The sequence below is a fragment of the Geotrypetes seraphini genome, chromosome 2, assembly GCF_902459505.1.
Source record: "Geotrypetes seraphini chromosome 2, aGeoSer1.1, whole genome shotgun sequence".
Lineage (NCBI taxonomy): Eukaryota > Metazoa > Chordata > Amphibia > Gymnophiona > Dermophiidae > Geotrypetes > Geotrypetes seraphini.
The window spans coordinates 320,436,300-320,458,655 of NC_047085.1; the positions used below are offsets into that span (position 1 = coordinate 320,436,300).

At 43.5% G+C, this 22,356-nt stretch overlaps 1 protein-coding gene across 13 annotated transcripts in view; it reads left to right on the top strand.

Annotated features, from left to right (window-relative positions):
* The first annotated feature begins 11,776 nt into the window (after positions 1-11,776).
* The window catches only part of GADL1 (glutamate decarboxylase like 1), a 426,028-nt gene continuing 415,448 nt past the window's right edge, over positions 11,777-22,356 (top strand). For 7 of the 13 annotated variants that reach the window (XM_033930124.1, XM_033930128.1, XM_033930123.1 and 4 more), the window contains exon 1: positions 11,853-11,970. Coding sequence is in view for 4 of the 13 variants with exons in the window: in XM_033930116.1 (XP_033786007.1) it covers positions 11,877-11,970 (94 nt within the window). In the remaining 9 variants the exon portion in view is untranslated. Of the gene's footprint in view, positions 11,971-22,356 lie in introns of all 13 variants that reach the window. The other 6 variants (XM_033930116.1, XM_033930120.1, XM_033930121.1 and 3 more) reach the window with 3 other exon arrangements.

Below are 22,356 nucleotides of genomic sequence, written 5' to 3' on the forward strand. Positions count from 1 at the left end.
TATCCTGGTGACAATTGTGGAATACAGGTTGAAATATTGGACTTTTTGCATGAGATTGGTGCGCTGGCTCAGCTCATGGCTCTGCATACTAAGTGGACTAGCCCTTTAGTATTCTGTGAACCAGTAAAGACTCCTCACAGCATTTCACCAATGATCCGTAACTGGAAAGCAGGCTATTGACTGACAGTTTGGGTTTCTGTCAACATGTGCTTTCTTTATCTTTGAATTTCACTCTTACCGTATTTTGTTCAGACTTGGCTTTCTGTAAAGAATCTGGGGAATTTGATTATTGCGAGGTATTTTGTAAGGTCCTTTTCTTGCAGACTTATTTCAGGGCAAAAGCTGATAGATTCCCAAAACATAATTCAACTGCCTCTACAAGATGTAAAAATAATATTAACAAAGGGGTCTTTTTACTTAAGCGCGCTAATCGATTTAGCGAGTGCTAAATGCTAACATACCCATAAAATATAAAGAGCATGTTAGCATTTAGCGTGCACTAATCTTTTGTGCCTCAGTAGGGAATTACAGGCCGGTAAGTCTGACTTCTGTGGTAAGCAAATTAATGGAAACACTTTTAAAAAAGACAATGGTCAAGTTTCTGGAATCCTGTGGATTAGAGGACCAGAGGCAACATGGATTCACTAGTGATAGGTCTTAGACAATTCTGATCAATTTCTTTGACTGGGTGACCAGAGAATTGGATAGAGGATGTGCACTAGATGTGGTGTAATTAGATTTTAGCAAAGCCTTTGACAGTGTTCCACACAGACGTCTAATAAATAAACTGAGTGCCCTTAGAATGGGTTCCAAAGTGATGGGCTGGGTCAGGAACTGGTTGAGTAGAAGGTGACAGAGGGCAGTGATCAATGGAGATCGCTCTGTTACCAGTGGTGTGCCCAAGATTCTGTTCTTGGGCCTGTTCTTTTTAACATTTTTATAAATGATATTGCTGAAGGGTTATCGTGTAAGATTTGCCTCTTTGCGGATGATACCAAAGTCTACAATAGAGTAGACATGCCGGATGGTGTGAATAACATGAAGAAAGACCTGGCGAAGCTTGTAGAATGGTCTGAAATTTGGCAGCTAAAATTTAATGCTAAAAAATGCAAGGTCCTGCGTTTGGGCTGCAAAAACCCGGGGGAACGGTACAGTTTAGGGGGTGAATAACTTATGTGCACAATGGAAGAGCGGAACTTGGTTGTGATTGTATGTGATGATCTTAAGGTGGCCAAACAGGTTGAAAAGGTGACGGCAAAAGCTAGAAGGATGCTATGTTGCATAGGGAGAGGTATGGCCAGTAGGAAAAAGGAGGTATTGATGACTCTGGTGAGACCTCATTTAGAATATTGTGTACAATTCTGGAGGCCGCACCTTCAAAAAGATATAAAAAGGATGGAGTCAGTCCAGAGGAAGGCTACTAAAATGGTGTGTGGTATTTGTGATAAGGCGTATCGGGACAGACTTAAAGATCTCATTCTGTATACTTTGGAGGAAAGGCGGGAGAGGGGAGATATGATAGAGGCATTTAAATACATACATAATATAAATATACATGAGTCGAATCTTTCATTTGAAAGAAAACTCTGCAATGCGAGGGCATAGGATCAAGTTGAGGTGATAGGCTCCGACGCAATCTGAGGAAATACTTTTTTATAGAAAGGGTGGTAGATGTGTTGAACAGTCTCCCAGAGGAGGTGGTGGAAACAGAGACTGTGTCTGAATTCAAGAGGGCCTGGGATAGGCACATGGGATCTCTCAGAGAGGGAAAGAGATAATGATTACTGCGGATGGGCAGACTAGATGGGCCATTTGTCTTTTATCTACTGTCATGTTTCTTTGTTTGCTATAAAATATGCTTTTGAAGGATTGGTGTAGTAATGATATGGTTTCTTTTATTTAGGGAACAGCTTTGATACAGCCAGCTTGGCAAAACATGTCGGCAGAAGTCCCCAGCCGACAGAATCTTAGCTGAAAAGCTTGAAATCTTAAATTAAATTATTCAAATAAAAAGAGAATGTAATTTAAAATTTAAAAGCAAGAAAGGATATAATGAAGGGTTGATGACGATTTTAGCAGATCTTCATAAATGAACTAATGAAGAATTACTGCACTAACTTCCAATGATCCTTGAATCAGATATAGTGAATGTATTATGATTGCATGAATTTTGTTACCAGCATTTGATACTTTAGTGCAATTGAAGAATAAAGTGCTGTGATATTTGACAAATTAATTCTTATGCAGAAGAACATATTTATCTGTAGATCTTAAAAAATATTTGTACTGCTTTTCTTCAAATAATAAAAATCTATCTTCAGTCACCAAACATAAATTATTGACCAATAGAAATCTATTTATAAAGACCCTTGATTTATAATGATGGCAGGCTGTGACCAGCAGTATATGTACTTTATATACCTCCTCAGCTAGGTGCAAACAAACTCATTCAGACACTGCAGAACAGGAATAATTATATACTTAACTCTTTAATATGAGGGACACTCAATAATTTATCTACCTCAGTAGGATAGAAAAGAGTAAGCTTCAATTGCAGCTCCAATAGTTGTGAAGTAAGGCCAGTGCTGGGCAGACTTTTGCAGTCTGGCTAAAAATAGCAGGGAGCGATAGGGATTAAGTATGCATAGATTAACCCCCTCTTTTACTAAGGTGCGCTAAATGATTAGCACACGCTAATCGAATTAGCGTGTGCTAAACGCTGATGCGTCCATAGACTAACATGCACGCGTTAGAGTTTAGCGCGTGCTAATTCAATTACCGCATCTGGAATACTGTGTTCAATTCTGGAGGCCACATTACCGTAAGGATGTGCTCAGAGTTGAATCGGTTCAGCGGATGGCCACCAGGATGGTCTCGGGGCTAAAGGGTCTCCCGTACGAAGAAAGACTGAGCAAATTGCAGCTCTACACTCTCGAGGAGCGTAGGGAGAGGGGAGACATGATTGAGACATTTAAGTACATCATGGGACGGGTAGAGGTGGAAGATGATATCTTTCTTCTCAGGGGACCCTCGACCACAAGAGGACATCCGCTTAAGCTCAGGGGAGGGAAGTTCCGTGGAGACACCAGGAAATACTTCTTCACGGAGAGAGTGATTGAGCATTGGAACGAGCTTCCAGTGCAGGTGGTCGAGGCACGCAGCATCTCAGACTTCAAGAACTAATGGGATACCTATGTGGGATCCCTACGAGGTCATGCCAAGGGATAGGGTCACTAGGACTGAATGAGCGGGTCAGCAGAGTGACAGTATAATTACAATTATTCTTTAGGGGGTCAGTAGATTTAAGAGGGTGGGTAAATAGTGTGGGCAGACTTGATGGGCTATGGCCCTTATCTGCCGTCATCTTTCTATGTTTCTATGTTTCTAATCAGTTAGCGCACCTTAGTAAAAGAGGGCCTAAGTCACATTCAAAGCATTTACTATGATTGTAGTACGGGGAGACCTAAGGGGGGATGTAGACATCAGAAAGTCGCTGTTAGTGAATAAATGATGCTAGTTAGCAGTAGGGGAAGGGTAACAGAGGAGTAGCCTAAGGAGAGCCAGGTTCAATTCCCACTGCAGCTCCTTGTGACCTTGGGCAAGTCATTTAGGGGCAAATTCTAGAAGAAGCACCCAAAAGGTAGGCACCGATATAGTTGCCATGCAGTGAATCGTGCTGAGTGACACCTATTTTGGAGGTGCCCAATAAATAGGCCAGCTCTAGGCACAACTAAAATGTAGGCGCCCATGTGAGCCCCTAAGTACACTTAAGAGCAGCGATTCTGTAACAAGACACCTAACATGAAGCCACGCCCACACCTCACTTGCATAGCGCCTGTTTTTTTGAAGGCCGCCTAAATTGTTAGAGGCGCCTTGTTACAGAATCGCTCTTTCTCGATAGGCACCTACGTTTCAGTTAGTGCTGATTAAAAAGCTTAATTGGCCCCTAAGTTGAGCTATTATACATCGGCCCTGCTGTCTTTGTGTCCTGATACTCAGGCCTGTCGTTTAGCGCGGACCTGGAGCCAGGACCTGCAGCTTGATATTACACCGGATGTGCTTTCACATGGTTTTGGTAGCATTGCGGCGGTTTCCTGGAGTATGATTCATTGGGAACAGGAATATAAATTTTTGCATAGAGCTTTTATTTCGCCGGTATGAGCTTTCCGAGCGGGTTTTGCTGACAGGGATAATTGCCCTAAATGTACTTCTCCGGGAGCTACGTTGGGGCATATGTTTTGGACCTGCCCTCGTAAACAGCGGTTTTGGTCTCGGGTCTGGTCTTATCTTCGTTCTTTTTTGTTGACTTTACCGGCCTATTCTCCTTTACTTGCCCTTTTTTATGTAGTTGATGAGCTGGGATCCATGTCCGGGAGACACCGTTTGTTTGTGCAGAAGGCATTTCTACTGGCTAAACGGGCAATTTTGGTGTGTTGGCGGGAGCGGGCTACCCCAACTGTGGTGCATTGGCAACGCTCACTCTTTGAGTTGGCCTTGCTGGAGTGTCGGGCATTGTCCGATAGGGTTCCACGCAGTTGGGATCGTTTTCAGGAAATTTGGGAGGCATATCGGACTGCATTGCCGCACCGTTCCAGGAGTTTACTGCTTAACTCCTAAGTTGGGGAAGATCGTTATTCTTTCCCTTTTCCTTCCCATCGCTTGCCTCTTTTTTCTTCTCCCCTCTTTCCTCTTTTCTTCCTTTGCTGGGTTCTACTGTGATTTTGCTGTTTTCTTATCCTCTTTCTTCTTTTTCCTTCTTTCTTTCTATTTCTTTTTCTTTTTCTTTCTTTCGTCTGCTCTCTGGCGATTTTGTCTGTTTCTTCACTCACTCTCACATACTTATGTACTGGCCTTGCTGAGATTGGCTTGTATCTCTTTTTCTTGCTTTATAGAAATATCTATTTTATTTTCTTTATGACATCCATTTGGGGGGGGGTTGGGTGGGTAGGGTGGGCTCCTTTGGGGTGAAAATTGTAAAACAATCTACAAGCACTTGGTTACTCCTAGCATTCTGTGGCTGTTGTATTTCTCTTTGATGCCTTGTACTTAGGGTTTGCTGTTATGTGTTGCTCTTTTGGTCATGCTGCATTCTTTTTGTTCTCTGTTTCTTTGTTTTGCTCAATAAAATATATATATATAAAAAAAAAAAGCTTAATTGGGCTTGTTGTTCAATTTAGATAGGGGCCTATCTAGTTGGGCGCTTCCAAAATAGGTGCCTAACATTAGGCGCTGGTTACAGAATTTGGGCCCCAATCCTCCATTGCTCCAGATACACAACCTAGATCAGGGGTGGCCAACTTCAGCCCTCGCCAGGTTGGATTTTAAGGATTTCCCCAATAAATATGCATGAGATCTATTTGCATTCAATGGAAGTAGTGCATGCAAAGACATCTCATGCAAAATCATTTGGGAAATCCTGAAAACCCGACTAGATTGAGGCCCTTGAGGACCGATGCTGGACAACCCTGAACTAGATTGTGAGATAGAAAAAGAGTCAGAAAAAGTACCTGCATAAACCACAGGTTTTGTTTTTTTTGGGGGGGTTTTTTTATCTGTATCCACAATTTTTTTTGTTTTTAAACCGCTTTAAGAACATAAGACTAGCCTTACTGGGTCAGACCAATGGTCCATTAAGCCCAGTAGCCCGTTCTCATGGTGGCCAATCCAGGTCCCTAGTACCTGGCCAAAACCCAAGGAGTAGCAACATTCCATGCTACCGATCCAGGGTAAGCAGTGGCTTCCCCCGTATCTTAATAACAGACTATGGACTTTTCCTCCAGGAATTTGTCCAAACCTTTCTTAAAACCAGCTAAGCTAACCCCTTTTACCACAACCTCTGGCAATGCATTCTCTGAGTGAAAAAATATTTCCTCCTATTGGTTTTAAAAGTATTTCCCTGTGGTTTCATCGAGTGTCCCCCCCCCTAGTCTTTGTAATTTTTGACAGTGAAAAATCGATCCACTTGTACCCATTCTACTCCACTCAGGATTGTACCTACAGAAAGGCGGTATATCAAATCCATGATCCTTAAGATTGAAATGATTGGTATTGTGATATTATGTTCTAAGATTGCATAAAATAACTGCCTATACTTGTAGGAGGCAGGGTGGCAGGTTGCTGAGTTTCCTGTTTATGATGCCAGTGTTTAATCATAATGAAGAGTAACTAGCGCTGACTACCAGACACAACTGTGACCGCCTTTTGGGCAGATTAGATATACTGTACAGGTCTTTATTTGCCCACATTTGCTATATTACTATAAAAGAATGTCTGTGAGGAAATGCCTCCCAAAATGTGTCACACAAATGGGCCAAATAGAAAGAACAGATACTGTAGCCAGTAAGGAAGCATAAAAACATATTTATCGCAAGTACACAAGATGAGTATGCTTTTACCATGGGAAGAAAGATAAACCTGTTTTTCTCAGAGGAGGCAAGAAAGATAATTTTGCCTAACAGTCTGTTACTGTCTACTTCTGATAAGAGAAATGCGAAGGGGTGCTGAAAAGTTTTCAGCCCAACCAAGAAGGGAATGATGTGGAGCTACGAAACTTACAAGTTATTCTACACACTTAGCAGATCATGTCTGAAGTTTTTATGGGACTGAGATTTAAAACAACTTTGCTGACAACCGTGTTGAAAAGATTTCAGTGGTGTCCTATATATAGCCAACGTTTCTTCAGGGCTCTCAGACTTCCACTCGCTCTGCACAGTTTGGGTTGTTGCTCTCACGATCTCACGCTGGCGAGAGCAACAGCCCAAACTGTGCAGAGCGAGTGGAAGCCTGAGAGCCCTGAAGAAACGTTGGCTATATATAGGACACCACTGAAATCTTTTCAACATGGTTGTCAGCAAAGTTGTTTTAAATCTCAGTCCCATAAAAATAACCATAATGGCATTTAGTCATTCTAATGGAAGGGTTTTTTTTTAGAGCCAATGATGTGGGCAGAGGTGGTTTGAGGTTTTAGCTCTACCAGAAAAAAACCTGAGGCTTTTTCTTCCAACAGAAATGACTCTCAGCCATACAAGTGGAGTACTTTTGTGTATTTTGAAGTTTCTGTAACCCTTTCAAAAAAAATACTCTGATGTCTATTCACTGAAACACTGCTCCGCTGCTGCAGTTACCTCCAAATCACTTGAACATTGTTGCTCTTTCAAACTCTTTCAAACTCTTTTTTAAGGTTTGGAAACAGACAATAGTCAGATGGAGCAAGATCTAGTGAGTAGGTTGGATGGTCTATGCACTGAAATCCCATCAGCTTCAAAACATCCATTTTGCCAGCCTTGTGAGCAGGTGCATTGTCTTGCAAAAAGAGAACTTTCCACAGCTTCCCTCTCCTTGTTTCTTTTAATGCCTCCTTTAAATTGGCACAGCAAGTTACAGTAGTATTCTGCATTAACTGTATGGCCCCATGGAAGATAGTCAGTCATTACAACACTGTGGCAATTATCTTTCCTGCTGACTTTTGTGTCTTGAATTTCCTTGGTTTTGGAGAACCTGAGTGCCGCCATTGTACATACTGTTGTTTTGTCTCGGGATCATAGTGGTATAACTATGTTTGATTAACTGTAACTAGTTATTTCAAAGAGTTGCCACCAGTTCGCTGAAAATGCTGTAAAATCAACTTGGAAGTGTCCACTCAATGTTGCTTCTCACCAGCATTCAAACATTTGGGCATCCACTTGGCTGACAGCTTCTGCCTACCCAGCTGCTTGTGGATTATGCACCCAACATGTTCTCTGGATAGCTGTAGTGTTTCAGCAATTGTTTAGTTGATATTCAGCAATCTGTCAAAATCAAGTCATGGACATATTCACCAATTTCAGGAATTGACACCGATTGAGGCCTCCAAGACCTTGCTGCATCTTCGGACCCGAAATTTCCATGCTGAAGTCTGCACACCACTTCTTCACTGTGGAATATGATTGCCATTTGTCATTCGATGTTTGCATCATAATTCATGGATTGCCTTTGGAGTTCTCTTCTGCAGGAATAGGAACTTCATGATTTGCAAAATAAAATGACACTCTTTTCAGCTACAGTGGCAAAGTAACGCTCAGAATTTAGAAAGTTGGTTAGGCTGGGAACTTTATAGCACCCCCTCGTATTGCATCAGACTCAGGCAACTATAGGGTACTATGTGGTAAGCTCTTGCATGCGCTTGCTGCACATTAAAAGGCCATACTGTGGGACATGTGCTTCCATCCTGCAGTAAATTTCCCTATCTGTGTGGGTACACCTCACACTGACATAATTTTTCTGAATGTTCTCTAAGTGGGGGGGGGGGCATGTTTGGGGGATGGAGAGTGAGTATGACAGCGCTAATCAGTTGGTGTGTGAGGCAAGGCCGTGCACTAAATGAACAGCATGTGGGCCCATACCACATCTAAAATAGGTGTTGGTAAGGGCTCATGCAGTAACTTCGTTTAATGGGCCATGAGATTAGTGCGTGGCCATTAATTAGGAAAATGGGAAAATCAGCCATTTTCTGGTTGTGGTACAAGTGGTCTTAGCATGTGGAGAAGCAGTGTGCTAAGGCCACGGCTTTAGTAAAGGGATCGTAATGTGTCTTTATGAAATACTATTAGAAATCCTTAAAAAAAACAAACCCCAAAACATGTGCATTTCTACTCCTGCTAGAAGATACTGTATATGCATACAGTACATGATTGGGCATATATTCTAAAGCATGCTGTAAACTGTGATTACCCCGTGCTCCACCCAAACCTTGTCCTAGAACATGCCTATACTGACAGCGCCATTTTGTCTCGATAACTGAGCTAAGCTGCACAATTTTGACCCCTGATGAAGCCATAGATGGTGAAACGGGTCCCCGTAGGGCTTATATCATACTACAATGAAACCAACATCGGCACTTGAAAAGCAAAGATAAGTGTGATGTTTGAGTTCTCTATACTATCTATTTGATAAGTTTATTTAAGTATAGTTCATTTTTGAAGCACGATAAATTTTCCTACTGTTCTCAATGAATGATACCTTCTCCTGCTATTCTGGTTAAGAAATCTTTGATGATTCACCAGAGCAGGCATCTGAGAGTTCAGTAGAGCTTATCAAAACATTTTTAGTCGCACAAGTCTTGCATACAGTTGTTATTTGCATGTCTACCATGTTATTTGCATGTCTACCATAAGGAACTGGTTATGAGTCTTGAAATTAGCACATTTTATAAGGAAAAGTAAGAGCAAGCATGCACACTAGCTGTACAGCTGTGTGAGAGAGGCTATGAAGCCTTGCCCCTTCCTTGGGTTAGTTCAGCTCCTCAGGCAGAAGGTTTCCTGGAAGAACCTCCAGCACACCCCCTCCTAGCCAGCTGGAAGAAAGGCAAGGACAGCTCAGAAAGGGAAACAGCTTTGGGAGAGGCGGGGGGGGGGGGGGGTGAAGGAAAGTACCAAACCAGGAAGTAGAGGAGGAGAGTTTAAAAGGTAGAGCCAGGATCAGAACCAGAGGTCCCAGAGTAAAGGAAGGACATTGAGGATCAGAAAAGAACTATAACTTATTCCCAACTGAGGTAGAAAGCCGTTGAACAGAAGTTTTTTTGCTTGCACGGGAATAAGTAAAAAGGCTGCATCTTAAAACTCTCTCAGAGGCGGGGTTGCATGAACTGTGCTCCTGGCTGGATGTGAAGGACTGTCACCCAGAACTCTGGACTGGCTAAACTAAACTAAACTGAGAGGGGCAGGATATTTTGGGAAAGCAGCTGGTTTTTGTGAGGGGAAATCTGTAAGGAAAACATATCCCTAATTCTGTGTAAATAAAAGCTTATTCTCCTACTTCCCCAGACAGCGTTTGTGTGACTCATGTTTGGTTAAGTTTCAAGTTTCAAGTTTTATTTAAATTTGATGAGTCGCTTATTACATACTAAGCGGGTAACAGTAAAGTGTAAAATAGATCTAGAGTTCATTGTACAGCATTACAAGGGGTTAAAAACAGACTGACAAAACAGACAGACTCGGATACATAGGGGAAAAGAAGAAAGAAAGGGAGATAGTTATAAAATTAATATTTTTCATAATTAAAAAGAAGGGAAAAAGCCGTTACAGGCTGGTGAAAATGCTTGCTCCTGAAGTATACATGTTTATATATTAGAGAGCCGCATAGGAACGGGGATTGTGGGGATCCTGCTGAACCCACAGGATTCCTATGGGTATAAAAGAATTTGCCACAGGATTCACACAAGGGATGGAAGAAGTTGTGGTAGGATTCCCACAGGTGTGTATACAAGTACAAAATAAGTATCTGTATATATATATATATATATATATATATATATATATATATATATAAACCACTTTGAATGTATAACCACAAAAAAAAATGGTATACAAGTCTCATTCCCTATCCCCTCTACATACACAATAGAGATAACATAGACATAACCCCCCCTCCCCAATAAAGATAGTCAAAATCTACAATTCCAGAATGAGGCTTGAAATGCCCTAAGAGAGGTAGTTGGAATGCCAGAATGAGTCTTGGAATTCTGAGAAAGGAAGCTGGAACACCAGATTGAGGCCTGGAATAGTCAATGTTTGAATAGTGACTACCATCCCAAAAACCATAGGAGGCTGTTGGGTATGTGAGGAAACAGAAGGCTGTGAGCAAGTAGATATTAGCTTTAACTCCTGTGGGTACAGTATGGTTGGAGGACATTAATTGTGGGGATGGAATGAAAATAAGCAGGTATGGGTTGGTATGGATTAGATCACATTGGGGATGGATCAAATATCTGTCCCCAGACAACTTTCTAGTATACACCTAGTTATGCTAGTATTTTATAAAGAAAAGTAGGTACTGTATAGGTGCCCACTTAGTGCCTATAATTAGATACAATTCTATAAGTGGATGCCTCCTTTTTGGATACTCTATAACAGCTGGCTGCCTAGATTCTCTTAAAAAATACTAGCCTAATTTGACCTTAGTGTGCTTTAAATTTATACGCCCATAGTTACAATGACCATAGATCTGGAATAACTGTGTGTAGCTTACAGTATTCTGTTGCACATAAGTTGCACCGAAAAGTGGCAGCAGTGCCCTTGCCTCTTCCATGCTCAACCCATATTATGGAACATATGCATACCTCTATAGAATAATGCAGACCACTTTGCTGCCACTTATGCATGTAAGTGAATACTTACTCATTAGCTAATATTCTGTACATTTATGTACATAAAGGGCACATAGATGTGGCTGCTCAGCTATAGAAATGCTCTTGTGGCAAGTCCAGCACTGCTCCTGACTTGTCGCATTTCAAAAACAGAAAGAATACTGTATCTAGAGTCGGGAAAACTCACCAGGGAAATTTCCCGGGCTCGCAGACAGGTCAGGCTGACTATCCTGGTATAATTCCACTAGGGGCTCCTTTTACAATGCCGCGTTAGCGGTTTAACGTGCATAATAGTGCGCGCTAAACTGCCGGCCGCGCTAGACGCTAACGCCAGCATTGAGCTGACGTTAGTTCTAGCCGTGTAGCGTGGGTTTAGCGCGCGCTAAAAAGCTGCATGCGCTAAAACCGCTAACGCGGCTTCGTAAAAGGAGCCCTAGGTTTCAAACCCTGGCAAGATTGAGTAAGAAGGTCAGGAGAGGGAGCTTACTCAAAACAGAAAGTAAAGCCCTTTAAACCTGCCTTAAAACAGTCTCAGTTCCCTAGCAGTAATTTGCAGTCTGGCCAAAGGGGGAGCCAGAGAGAGACTTGGCCAATTCCTATCCCACATAGTTTGGGGCAGGGCTTTCACCAATATAAGCCAGAGCTGCAGACAGACTGGAGAGAGGGTGGAAGAAGGCCAGCAGAGCAGGAGGTGGCAGGAAAGCAGACCTGGCCATGGGACAAACTCCAACCCAAAGCAAAGCCTGATGTTGAGATGGTAGAGCTGGAGGAACCTGTTCAGCTAACCCAGGCAGAACTGCCAGCACAGGAAGAATGTATGGAGGTTGTGGAGGAACTGCCTTCTCAAGGTGAGCTAGCAGAGGAAATGGAAACTAGCTAAATGTGACACTGCTATCTTTTTTGTGTTTTGTGACTGAGGAGTTTTGCCATATTGCAAAGAGACTTTTGCAGTGCACTATTTTTATGAGCAAGGCGGAGGAGTTGATCCTTAATTGCACACACCTAGAGAGCAGGAGAAGTTTGTTTGTTTTTCTTCCCTTCTAAGAATAAGTGAAACAGAACTGTTGAACAATTGCTGGCACTAACGAGGAAAAACCTTTAAAGCTGTATGAGTAAACAAAGGACTACTAGAACCAAGGACTGGGGTTTTTCTTAATGTTTTTTTTTCCCCTGCTGTTATTGTGAATCCAGGAGTTTACCTTTTTTTCTGTTTGGGACATTGACTAAGGATAACAAACCTTGCACAGCTAGTGGGCAGAGCTTGTTAAAGAAATGTGCAATTTACCTGACCTATAGTTTTATGTTTTCTATGTTTCTTTTTTGGGAACAACTGGCTGATCTGTGCTAATGTATCACAGTAGTATAGATATTCAGAAAAATAGAGTGAACTATATAGAGAGTAGTATTGAGTAACAAAAAGTGCTTTAAAGGATCGTCAGACTGCCACCTGAGTAGCGTAACTCGCCACGGTGCAAATCTTCATAAATCTCAATCAAGCAACTTTATGTACTTATTGATTTTTTTTCTTCTGATTTTCTAATTTTATAATGTCTTCTTTACTTATTTTATCATGCTTTGATAGCAAATTTATGTATAGTATAAGCATTGAACACATTCATAAAGGTAGTGTTTAAACTTAGGGCACCTTTTACAAAGGTGCGTTAGGGAGGCGGAATAGCGCATGCTAGCTGGTACTGCCTCCTTTTGAGCAGGTGGTAGTTTTTCAGCTAGCGCGTGCTAATCCGGTGCGTGCGCTAAAAACGCTAGCGCACCTTTGGAAGAGGAGCCCTTGGTTTCAATAGTGTTCATCCCCTTGCCAACGCGTTTTGCACTCCTTTGTCAAGGTCGGGGAAGCACTGAATAGAACTGTCTGCGTTTGCCAGTCTCTGCTGCCATGAGTACAAGACCTGTGCAAAGCCACAGCCAGGAGCAGGGTGTGGCTTAGGTGCCAGCTGAACACAAACTGCTGCTGCCGATCACACTTGCCACACTGAAGTATGTTGTTGGAGTGCTGTGCTTCTTTTTCTCTGCATTTTTATTTTTGCTAGTCTTTTGTTTTTGAATTGGCTTTATTTTGTGCATCGGTTTTGACACTTGAAGGCTGATGTAATAAAAGACTGTTTTTTTTTATTTTTTAAATTAAACCTTTTGCCTCTGTGTTTCATGTTTGGTATTCTGGGTTGTCTCCCCCAAAGCCAGCACCCCCTGTAGGGCTTCCACCATTTTGGGAAGCAGGCCTATGGTTATACAGTGCTGCCTAGTTGTGGGTTACCGCATTGATCCTAGCGGGCCCTGGAAGGGCTTGTGTGAACAGAGTAACTTCACTTCTGACTCAATTACACGGGTTATCGGTTGAGGCTCGTCTATTTTTCAAGTTGTGTATATTTGTTTTTTGGATCATACATAGTTAGCATCAGCATCATTAACTTAAGCTCCTCACACTGAACCAGCGTTTGCATTACTGTGATTGCTTACTTTTACATTTTCCAGTGGTTGCACAAGTTAAATCTAGAAAAATGCATTCTTTAACTATCTCGTATCAGGCAGCTATTGGCTGGAATTCTCTTCCAACAAATTATGGCCCTCTTTTATCAAGCTGGGTTAGTTTTTAAAAAAAATTATTATCATAGGTCGCTGCGGTAAAAGCTCTGACGCTCATAGGAATTCTATAAGTGTCAGAGTTTTTACCTCCATAGCCTGCGAAATAAAACCCTAACGCAGCTTGATGAAAGGTATATTAAGCCACGGTTGTCTTAGCCTACAATACTGGCACCTAAATTAATCCACGCCTAAACTCCTCCCCTAACCATACTTACTTTCTGTTTGGACGCCTCAGTGTAGACACCTACCAAGTCAGGAACCTACTGGCAAATTAATTGTTTAAAATTGTTTAATAATGGTGCTTTTCAATTAACAGCGCTGACTGAACCATTTACAAATTAGGTTAGGTGCCTAGATCAACTAGGCACACCAATCCAGGTGCCTAACTCTAGGTCCATTTTATAGAATCAGGGCCTGAATGTTTGGGTGTTTGGTAGTGTCCAGAGGCCATCCCGGTATGGCCGCCTATTCAGTGTCATAACAGGATAACCAGGCAGAGTTAGGACTGCTTTATATGTGATCTGACATGCCTAGTTAGCTAGCTGGGCATCATGAAATTTCCAGGTTTGCCCTGACTCTGCCCTTAGATTACCTTAGCACTAACTGGGTAGTGCTGCAGTGGGCACACTGACAAATCCATACAGGACAATTCCGCTCAGACAAATGTGCGCCGACAATTGCGCGCATGGACAATTGCGGCTTGTGAAGGATATCTGGAAGGCCCTGATTTGCTGAGATTCCTCAGGCCCCTCCCAAGGGACGGGGCCTGAGGAGTCTCAGCAAATCAGGGCCTTCCAGATATCCACCAAGGGTTCCCATAATCATGCTTCAAACCTAACCCTAACACTAGATAGGAAGTGAATCTTTTAAGTGTAGTGGGGGGGGGTCCCCCCACCCCCTCAACAAAAGACAAAATAGTATCCTTTTGTGGCGGACCTTGCACACATTTGTCGTGTGCGCAAAGGTCGGGGCGCAATTGTTGGCGTGCTGTGGTTCACCGCTGCAGTGGTCAGTTAAGTGCTGCTGAATATTAGTGATTGAGCTAGCCAGTGCAATTTGACCAGGCTCATTTAAATCATTTTGAATATTATGCCCTTCACGAGCACCTTAAAGCGTAAGGATCTGTGAGTATACTGGGACCTCTGGAATGTCTTGACTTCCTAGAGTCATTTTCATTCTAACTCTTTGTTAACCTTGAGCTCCGTCCTACTTTGGCCACTCAATGCACATCAAATTATGCTTTCAGCCTTTTTCAATATGCTTCTTTATGCTCTAGTAATATAATAAAACTAGAAGTGACTGAATGATGGAGGACGATATTAACAGTAAATTTACAGATAGTTTATCAGAATACTCATTTTCCACTTTCATTACATTTACACGCAACCTGGGAGATAATTCACAACCATAAAAACAAATTGTTTTGCTGCTACAAAAGTTGCTGACTGTCATTAAAATTGCAGCACCTCACCTTTTAATATGGGGAGGAAAAAAATTCTTGAGAGCCTTCTATAAGTAATGATGGTTAATAATTCTGTATCCCAAAGCCTCTAGGAGGGCTAGCTCTTCCTTTTTTTATTACAATGTTATAATTAGTAATTAATATAGCATTTCATTCTTTCCAGGATAGCAAATACCTATTTTATCATTCCCAGGGGATAACATTGCCCTGATGTACTGCATAATCTCAACTGTACTAATTAACCAGAAGGAATAATAATCCAGCATGAACAAGATACCAGGGTTATTGTGAGACATACAGATGTTTATGCTTATTTGTCTTGATATGGCTCATATCAGCCATGTATCTAGGCGGTTTATAATGTTTAAAATAAGGAGTACAAAGCAAAGGTGCAGAGAAATATAATAGCCAGAGGGGAGGAGAAAAGGGCAAAGGACTGATGAAGATGATTGGATACAGTTTATCCCCAACCCAGCCACAAGGGATTCTACAAGGCTAATGTCATGGATAACATGACCATTTATTTTTTTTCATCAAAAGGGGACATCTATTAATTGTCAGTCCCGCCCCCAATCCCGCCCCCAATTTCATCCATTCATTCCATTCATCCAATTATCGCCCAATAGCAAACATTCCGCTCCTAACCAAACTGCTAGAGTCCATAGTCTCCTCCCAACTCTCAGCCTACCTGGAAAGATTCTCTGTCCTCCTACCCTATCAATACGGCTTCAGACCCAATTTCAGTACCGAAACCCTCCTGGCCTCCCTAATCTCGAAGATCCAACAATTTCATTCTCACAAAAAATTTGCCGTTCTCCTTCAATTCGACCTCTCTGCTGCCTTTGACGTTGTCCACCACGACATTCTAATCTTCCTACTCTCCGAGATAGGCATCAGTTCTACAGTCCTTGACTGGTTCTCGAATTTCTTACGTTCTCGCTCATACACCGTCACCAAACATGGTTCCTCTTCCTCCCCATGGAAACCGACTTGTGGAGTCCCACAAGGCTCCCCCCTATCTCCCATCCTCTTCAACATTTATATGTCCTCCCTGAATCTCCTCCACCTGTCCCCCCTAGAAACACTCTACACTTACGCCGACGATATCCTGGTCCTCATTGAGACTGACGCGAACCTCACCAATCTCGCAGCTAACATTTCTTCTTGCATAACCAACCTTCAATCCTGGGCTCACACTGTACAAATGAAATTGAACGAGTCCAAAACCAAAACTACTATGGCTCGGCCCTAAACTCGATCAATTACCCTCTTCCATCCCACTGCCCACAGGCTCCTCTTTACAGTTAGAGTTCTCTAGCAAAGTTCTGGGCATCACCATAGATTCATCATTATCCTTCAATGACCACCTCAACTCCCTGATAAAAAAATGCTTCTGCAGCCTTCACATACTGAGGAAAGTGAGGTCCTGCTTCCACCAAAAACACTTCGCCGTCCTCGTACAATCCATTATCCTCTCCAGATTGGATTATTGCAATTCCATTTACCTAAGCTTAACAAAGAAAAGCCTTCACAGACTCCAACTAATCCAGAACACCGCGGCTAAACTTATCTTCTCAAAAAGTAAATTTGACCATGTCTCACCGCTCTTATCCAAACTCCACTGGCTACCCGTTATATCCAGGGTCCACTTTAAATGTGCCTGCCTAACCTTCAAGATCCTTCATGGTATCCTCCCTCCTTTTATCCCTCTATCCTGGAATTCCTCTAATCCAACCTCCACTAGATCCACACAAAAATTAAAACTATCCTTCCCCTCCTTAAAAAGGCATCTCCTTTGTTGGTAAACTTGGCTCTTCCCTCCCTTTCAGAATCACTCAGCTCTGGAATAGTCTCCCTTCCCCTCTCCGCAATCTGAGCCCCCTCTTACCATTCCGTAAGCTTCTGAAGACCTGGCTCTTCTCCAAAACGTAACCCCGTCCCTTTCCTGGCACTTCTCACACCTAACCTCTCTTCTCTCTTACTTATATAATTACATTGGAGTTCCGTTCCCTCCCTAACCTTGTAAACCGTGTCGAGCTCCTTCTGCGGAGATGATGCGGTATATAAACCCAAGATTTAGTTTAGTTTAGTTAGTTTATTAATTCATAATGGTAACCATAAATTTAAAAAAAACTACAAAGCACACTATATGCAGAGAAAACGTTAATTATCATTTATATTTGGGGGTTTTCAAAGATGTCAAGGCAAATGACGTTAAAATATGCAATGACACCTCAGTAACTATAGAAAAATAGACAAATATAGTACAAAATATAGACAGTAGATATAAATTCTCAAAACTGACACATTTTGATCATTAAATTGAAAATAAAATCATTTTTCCTACCTTTGCTGCCTGGTGATTTCATGAGTCTCTGGTTGCGTTCCTTCTGTCTGTGTATCCTTTCTTTCTGCACTCAGGCCCAACAATTGTCCCTTTCTATTCCCTCCCTCCTTCCTTCCCATGTCCTTAGTGCCCCCAGTGCCTCCTTCCCTTGTCCTTAGTGCCCCCAGTGCCTCTGCCCTGTATCCTTATTGCCCCCAGGGCCTCCTTCCTATGTCCTTAGTGCCCCCAGGGCCTCCTTCCTATGTCCTTAGTGCCCCCAGTGCCTCTGTCCTGTGTCCTTAGTGCCCCCAGTGCCTCCTTCCCGTGTCCTTAGTGCGTTCAGTACTTACAATGAGAGGTCAGGTGCTTGTAGTTGTTCGGAAGGTGTATTTTCATCTTCGGTTAGTAAATGGACTTGCCTAGGGTCACAACGAGCAGCGAAGGATTTGAACCCACAGCCGCAGCATGTTGAAGCTGTAGCTCTAACCCCCTGCGCCACACACATTCTCATAAATTTAATGTTAGATATGACCTATCCTATTTTTATTTCCCTCCACGTTTCTTTTTCTTTACATATTGTAGTTCCTCCCACTACCCCAAATGTTTTGTGTCATAATTTGTTTGTCTATTGTTAAGTTTTTGTCCAGCAAAACATATTGTTTGTCATATTCTATTTGTACATCGCTTTGAAATCTTTTGATGGTGCGATAAAATCAAGCTTTTAATAAACCTGGAAACTTAGGCGCACAGCATTGTGGTCCCTAAACTTATTTGGCGGCTCCATTATTCAGGATGGTGTTGCAGTCGATGATTTTGTCCATTTTCAACTATTGCAGTCTGGTGTTCTTGGGAGTACCAGAATCAGTTATGGGTGCGCTTCAGGTGGCCCAGAATTCAGTGGTACGCTCTTTATTTAAATTGGACAGGCGTGAGCATGTGACAGAATACTTTATAAGGTTGTACTGGCTGATAGTAAGGGACAAGCTATTGGTTAATGTTTTCATGTGCTTACAGAAGTTGGTCCCCAAACATCTGGTCCAGAGCATCTTGCCACATGAGCCAGCTCGACAGCTTCGCTCAATTGAGCATTGTGATCTGTTTGTTCCATCTGTGCGGGACTTAAGAATTTCCTCTTCCAGGAACAGTGTCTTCTACTGTATCAGCCCCAGGGAGTGGAACAACCTTCCTGGATATATTTGCCAACAGCAAAATTTACAGAACTTTAGGAAAATGCTGAAAAGACACCTGTTCTGTAAGGTGAAATATAGGGTCTGAGTTTGGCTGAGAGAGGAGTGATGACTGTTGAGGGCTGAGGGTTCATAGACAGTAACGCGGAAGACAAAGGCGCGCGCCGACAACTGAGCGCAAGACGGAGGTGCGCGCCAAATAAAAAGACTGTTTTTTAGGAGCTGCGACAGGGGGTTTTGTTGGGGAGCCCCCCCACTTTACTTAATACAGATCGCGGCGGCGTTGTGGGGGATTTGGGGGGTTGTAACCCACCACATTTTAGTGAAAACGTAACTTTTTCCCTAAAAACAGGGAAAAAGTTAAGTTTTCAGTAAAATGTGGGGGGTTACAACCCCCAAACGCCCCACAACGCCGCCGCAATCTGTATTAAGTAAAGTGGGGGGGGGGTTCCCCCCACACCCCCGTCATAGCCCCTAAAAACAGTCTTTTTATTCAGCGCGCACCTCCGCGCTGCGCTCAGTTGTCTGCTCGCGCCTTTGTCCCGGCGCGCTTTTGACCTGACACCAGGGCTGAGTGCTGGTCACGGAAGTCTTCGATGGTCTGGTCTGTTTGTTTTATTAAGCATAATGATGTTTGTCATTGAGGCACCTTGTATGCCTTATGCAATTTAACATTTTGATGTATGTTAGGGTTGGCCAGTTTTTGGCCTTAAATGTTCATTGTTGATGTGACATGTATGTCTTATGTAATTTGATTTTTATATGTACTTGATGTGATTTGTACGAGAAATGTTATGTCTAATTTTGTATGTTAATATGTAACTTGCCCTGGATAAGGGCGGGTGATAAATAAACAAACAAACAAGGAGTATGGTGCAGTGGTGAAAGCCACAGCCATAGCACCCTGCGGTTGTGGGTTCAAGCCCCCACTGCTCCTTGTGACCCTGGGCTAGTCACTTAGGCCCAAATTCTGTAACCAGCGCCTAAAATTAGGCACCTATTTCGGAGGTGCCCAACTACATAGGCGCCTATCTGTATTACATAACAAGCTTGATTAAGCTTTTTAATCAGCAATAATTGAAACTTAGGCGCCTATCAAGAAAGTGATTCTGTAAAAAGGCACCTCTAAAAATTTAAGCGGCCTTCAAAAAAATAGGCGCTATGCATGTTTGGTGTGATTGTAGCTACGTGTTAGGCGCCTTCTTACAGAATGGCCGCCTAATTTTTAGTTTTGCCTGCAGCTGGCCTATTTAATGGGCGCCTCCAAAATAGGTGCCCAAATAGGTGCCACTCAGCACGATTCACTAAACAGCACCCAATTTTACTTGAATCACGCTGAACAGTGTCTAATTAGGCGCCTAACTTTTGGGCGCTTCTTATAGAATTTGCCCTTTAATCCCCCCATTGCCCTAGATGCATTACCGTATTTTCTCGCATATAACGCGTGCGTTATACGTGGTTTTTACAAACCGCGCATACCCTTGTGCGTTATACGTGTGAGCGCGTTGTACAAAATTTTTTTTACATAGTTTCCCCCCCCCCCCCGACGCCCGATTCATCACCCGGAAGAAGCGCTCGCACCCCCACCCGAAGGACCGCTCGCACCCCCACAGCCTCCCCCCCTCCCCCATGGAGAAGCAGTCTACCTTGTTTCCGGATGCCAGCCCAGCTGCTTCCTCTGCCGGTGGTCCTGCCCCTTCTCAGAGCCCTGTGCTGCGCTGCTTCCTCTTCAGGCGGTCCCGCCCTTTCTCTGATGTCAGAGAAAGGGTGGGACCGCCGGAAGAAAAAGCAGCGCAGCAGGGCTCAGAGAAGGGGCGGGACCGCCGGCAGAGAAAACAGCTGGGCTCGCTGGCATCTGGAAACAAGGTAGACTGCTTCTCCATGGGGGAGGGGGTGAGGCTGTGGGGGTGCGAGCGGTTCTTCGGGTAGGGGTGCGAGCGCTCCTTCGGGGTGGGAGTGCGAGCGCTCCTTCGGGGTGGGGGTGCGAGCGGTCCTTCAGAGTGGGGGTGCGGGTGCGTGCGAGCGGTCCTTCGGGGTGGGGGTGCGAGCGGTCCTGCGGGGGGGGTGAATCGGACGTCGGGGGGGGGGCATCAGGCTTTCAGGGTAGGGACAGGACTTCAAGTAGGAAAGGAGAGTCGGGGCGGGCGAAAACAGAGTCGGGGTCTCTAGAGGAGAGTTGGGGCGAGCGAAAGGAGAGTCAGGCAGCATGCGCGGTATACGGGTGTGCGCGGTATATAAAAATTTATATACATAAATATGTGTTTTTTGCGCGCTATACCCGTGTGCGCATTTTACACGGGTGCGCGTTATCTATGTGAAAATACGGTAGATAGATTGTGAGCCCACCAGGACAGACAGGGAAAAATGCTTGAGTACCTGAACAAAATTCATGTAAACCATTCTGAGCTCCCCTGGGAGAATAGCATAGAAAATTGAATAAATAACAAGACCCAGTGCCAAGAACACCAACCATCAGTTCACCAGCCTGATTATATAACGGGTCACCTACATGAGAAGCCCCAAAAAAGATAATGGTAATATAGGTGCCTATGTGCTTTTACAAAGTAGGCTCCCGGCTGCATAGCCATCAATGCTCAAATGCTGATGCACAAATTTACACCTGCTCAGAAGGTGTATTCCACAAGTGACATGCATATTTTATAAAATACATATGCAAATTGCAATTCTGCCTCTGTCCTGCCTAAACTACTCTCCCAGGAATGTTTATACACAGATCCCCTCATTCTGCAACATTCTGCGATTGTATAATGCATTTTGCAGACACACTATAAAGAATCGCAGCTGAGCAAATCTAAGCACGTCTATATTGTTAGACATCTTTAGCAGAATCGCCTTCTAGGCATTGCATAGACGTCCTAGTAATGTCTATAATGTTATTGTGTTAGCGTTATGTCATCATTAGAATGGCGATTTTATGCTGGGGGGGTTTTACATTAAAATTGTATGCAGTAAAATGCTGGCACCACTATTATATTTATTTATCTTTTAATTATTTATATACCCCGTATATCCTATGGGGCTCATAATAAAATAAAAACCAAAAACGTCTAAAAAGTGTCCTAAATGGCTACTTGGGACGATCAAAAAACCTGATCTTCCAAGTACCCATAACCAAAGCTGGTTTTATCTAAAACCAGCTTAGGCCTTTCCCCCGCATAGAGTGAAAAGAGGCATTTTTAGAGGAGGGGAAAGGGTGGGAGTGGGCCAACCTAGACATAGTCGTACAGCAGGTATAACCAAAGTCGAAACAGGTATAAGTGCCGAAAAAGGAGCCATTGCCGCAATCAGCTCAGCGGCCCTGGAAACCTGCCTACCCCCCACTGCAACAATCGCGGCAGGAGAGATGGCTCATCTCCCCTGCTGCGATAACGATACCCTGAAGTACTGCCAACCACAGCACTTTGGATCGCTATTGCGGCAGGAGAGATAGCCAACCTCTCCTGCCGTGATCCCCCCCGATCGGCTCGGGCAGGAGGGAGCCCAACCCCTCCTGCCCCAACACAGCCATGCACCCTTCTGATATGGGCAGGAGGATGGCCAGGCCCTCCTGCCCAAAAACTCCCCACCTTGACACGATCCGGGCAGGAGGGAGCCCAACCCCTCCTGCCCGAAGACCCCCCACCCCCACTAAGATATG